General features: G+C 47.3%; 1 protein-coding gene across 1 annotated transcript; it reads left to right on the top strand.

Moving 5' to 3' along the window:
- Nucleotides 1-548: 548 nt before the first annotated feature.
- Nucleotides 549-3,001, top strand: LOC106751549 (histone acetyltransferase p300-like; the record flags this gene model as incomplete). The annotated part of the gene is made up of 7 exons (XM_014632449.1): nucleotides 549-754; nucleotides 836-1,210; nucleotides 1,274-1,577; nucleotides 1,655-1,966; nucleotides 2,036-2,356; nucleotides 2,430-2,639; nucleotides 2,748-3,001. Coding segments are annotated over exons 1-7 (1,968 nt in total), but the record flags the coding sequence as incomplete, so codon positions are not given.
- Between the last annotated feature and the right edge of the window lie 4 nt (nucleotides 3,002-3,005).

Genomic DNA, 3,005 nt, shown 5'->3' with positions numbered 1-3,005 from the left:
GTGTGTGTGTGTGTGTGTGTGTGTGTGTGTGTGTGTGTGTGTGTATATGCACGTGTGTGTGTGTGTGTGTGTGTGTGTGTGTGTGTGTGTGTATAGGGATACAACACTTCACGCACATATGATAGCAAACATTTGTATTAAGATATTGATACTCTAAATAAAAGCTATAATGGTGACGGTGCTGAGTCTTAACTCTATAAAATTACTAATTATTTCTTGGTATCTATGGTACATATATCTAATGCCATATTATTCAAATGTACAGACTGGTTATCTCCAAAAGTTGTATATCTATAATAAATCTAGTCGAAGCAGTAGACGATGATATTTTAACAGCTAACAATTGAAAAGTAAAAGAAAATTGTGAAGCTGAAAACTGTGAGGGAAAATATAAATGCATACTATATGTTGCGTGTGTACACGTTTTATATATATTCGCATAAATGTACTCGAGGATATACTTTTCCGATAGCCAGTCCAAATATCTATCATTATGATGTACATGTGGAAATAATTTTCACTTTTGCTGTGTTTATTCTCAGATTACATAACAAACACAGATATGTTTGATCTTGAAAATGATCTTCCTGATGACCTGCTGTCGTCCGGATCCTGGGGATCCGCAACCGAGAGCACCAAGCCACCGGCGACCGGTCCCGGTCCGGGGCAGCAGAACGGTGCTCTTGACTCAGAACTTAGGCAACATGTACAGCAACAGCAGCAACAACTCTCTCATCACATTATCCAGCAACAAGTAAGTACCGTCAATCAGCCCCTTTTCACAATAGTATATCGTCGATGCGTCAGTGATACTTTACGTACGATCGTTGAACAGGGAAACAAAAACTTGGTGGCAAACTCGTTGGTAATGACTGGACCGTTGGGCAGCAAAAGTCCTAACATGCAATCACCGCCGAACGTTTCTGTCTCTAAAGGTGTAGTCGATCCGCAGATGGTCGTAAGTCTTGGGAATTTACCGAGCAGCATAGCCAGTTCGTTGGCTAACAATCAAATGTCCATCGCGAATTCGATGGGTGGTCTGCAGTCGTCTATGAGTATGGCCGGTAGTAACCCCGCGATGTCCATGTCGGGCGGCATGAATTCGGGCTTAGTGATGACTAGCACAGCAAGTGGTAACAACAATATGGGAGGAATGGCCGGGGGAGGCTTGATAGTAACTAACAGTTTGAACAAACAACCTCTGAATACAGTAAGTTAATACTTGTCGCACGTAACGACGAATTGACAAGTCTAACCGGCGGATCTTTTGAAGGTAACCATGATGGGACCTAATACTCAAGCGATACATCATCCTAGCGGACCTCACGGGGTCTCTCAAATGCAAAATGGCCCCGGGATGTTAAATACAAGGGCTGTAGCGATGCAACAGCAACAGCAGGCGGCAGCGGCCGCGGCCCACATGGTCGGCCCTGCGAGAGGTCAGAGCCCTCACCAACAGGTACATCAAGTTGGTATAGTCGGTCCTGGTCAAGGTGGTCCCAGAATGCAAGCGCCACCCAACATGGCAAATATGCCCAACATGGGGCAAATAGGTACATCCAGTCCATACGGATACGGTACGTATCACAATGCATGACTCTTCGCTAATTACTAGGTAGTGCTTAAGACGATGAAAACAAAATTCACAATACAGGTTCGCCAAATAACGGGCCAGGACCAGGAGTAACTGTATGCGCCAATAATCCCGTAGGTGTTGTCAAACCGCAACAGAAGGGTGTGGGCACAAACATGACTGCCATGCAGGCCGCCAGTAGGTTTACCGGGAACACTGGTCCTATCGGTACTACTAATATCGTTGGTGGGCAAGAAAGCGGAATGACACAGCAGACACAGCCGCCCGCGCCGAGTCCGGCCCAGCCGCCGTCGGGAGCTCCGAGCGGAGGCCAGCCAGGCCCGCAGCAGGCTACTCAGGGACAAATGGCTGCTACTGGTGCTACTACACCTGGTCAGTCGTCGGCTGATTCTCCTGAAACTTACTGCATTTGCTTAGAATTTAACGACCATTTTTCTACAGGCACTACAAAGTCGACGCCTGACCCGGAAAAATGTAGACTCATTCAACAGCAGTTGGTTCTCCTGTTACACGCGCACAAATGCCAACGACGCGAAAGTCAAGCAAACGGCGAGATTAGACAGTGCACTTTGCCGGATTGCAAAACTATGAAGAACGTCTTGAATCACATGACGAATTGCCAGTCCGGCAAAAGTTGCACGGTGCCACACTGTAGCATGTCTAGGCAGATCATAAGTCATTGGAGACATTGCACGCGAACCGATTGTCCGGTCTGTTTGCCGATCAAGCAGGCGAACAAGAACAGGACTAATCCCGCAGCAGGTGATTTAGGGAAACTTGTTGTACGGGAATAAAATAGTCAGTGCCTATGTTCATATACTTCTTTGTTCACTAGCTCCCGCAGCCCAACAAAATAATCAACAAAATCCGAGCCCGGCGGAATTGAGAAGGGCTTGCGACTCTCTAGGAATTCCATATCCGACGACGACACCGGGACTGCTGCCCGGTCAAGGTGTTGGTAGGGGCGTTAGGATGCCGACACCTGGTATGGCAGCACCACCAGGGGCGTTGCAAAGTGTTAGATTGACGCAACCTCAAACGCAAAGTAAGTCTCGCAATATTCTGTGTGGAGTATTATTCGCACGAGCTTTCATTTAAGATATGATGGGCATGTAGGTGTAGAGAAAAGTAACATATGCCGTTTGTGTTTCAGCTGCACCAGGACAGTCTGTGGTTGGTACTGGACAACAAGTAGTTGCCCCAAATGTATCTCTTCCTCTAAATTCTGATCCTAGTACAGTCGGGGTAGCTGGTAATCAAACGGCGCCGACGACTGGGGCCACACCCGCAGCTGCGGCCGCTGCCGCCAATATACAGCAGTCTGTTAATATGCAACAGCTATTCGCAGGCTTGAATGAAGCTGGACAACCCAGTGTAGTAGGGGAGAACAGATTGGGAAATTTGCAATTGC

The sequence above is a fragment of the Dinoponera quadriceps genome, unplaced genomic scaffold (genome assembly GCF_001313825.1).
Source record: "Dinoponera quadriceps isolate SergipeBrazil2010 unplaced genomic scaffold, ASM131382v1 C3954649, whole genome shotgun sequence".
Classification (NCBI taxonomy): domain Eukaryota; kingdom Metazoa; phylum Arthropoda; class Insecta; order Hymenoptera; family Formicidae; genus Dinoponera; species Dinoponera quadriceps.
This window is presented reverse-complemented; position numbering and strand designations above follow the sequence as displayed.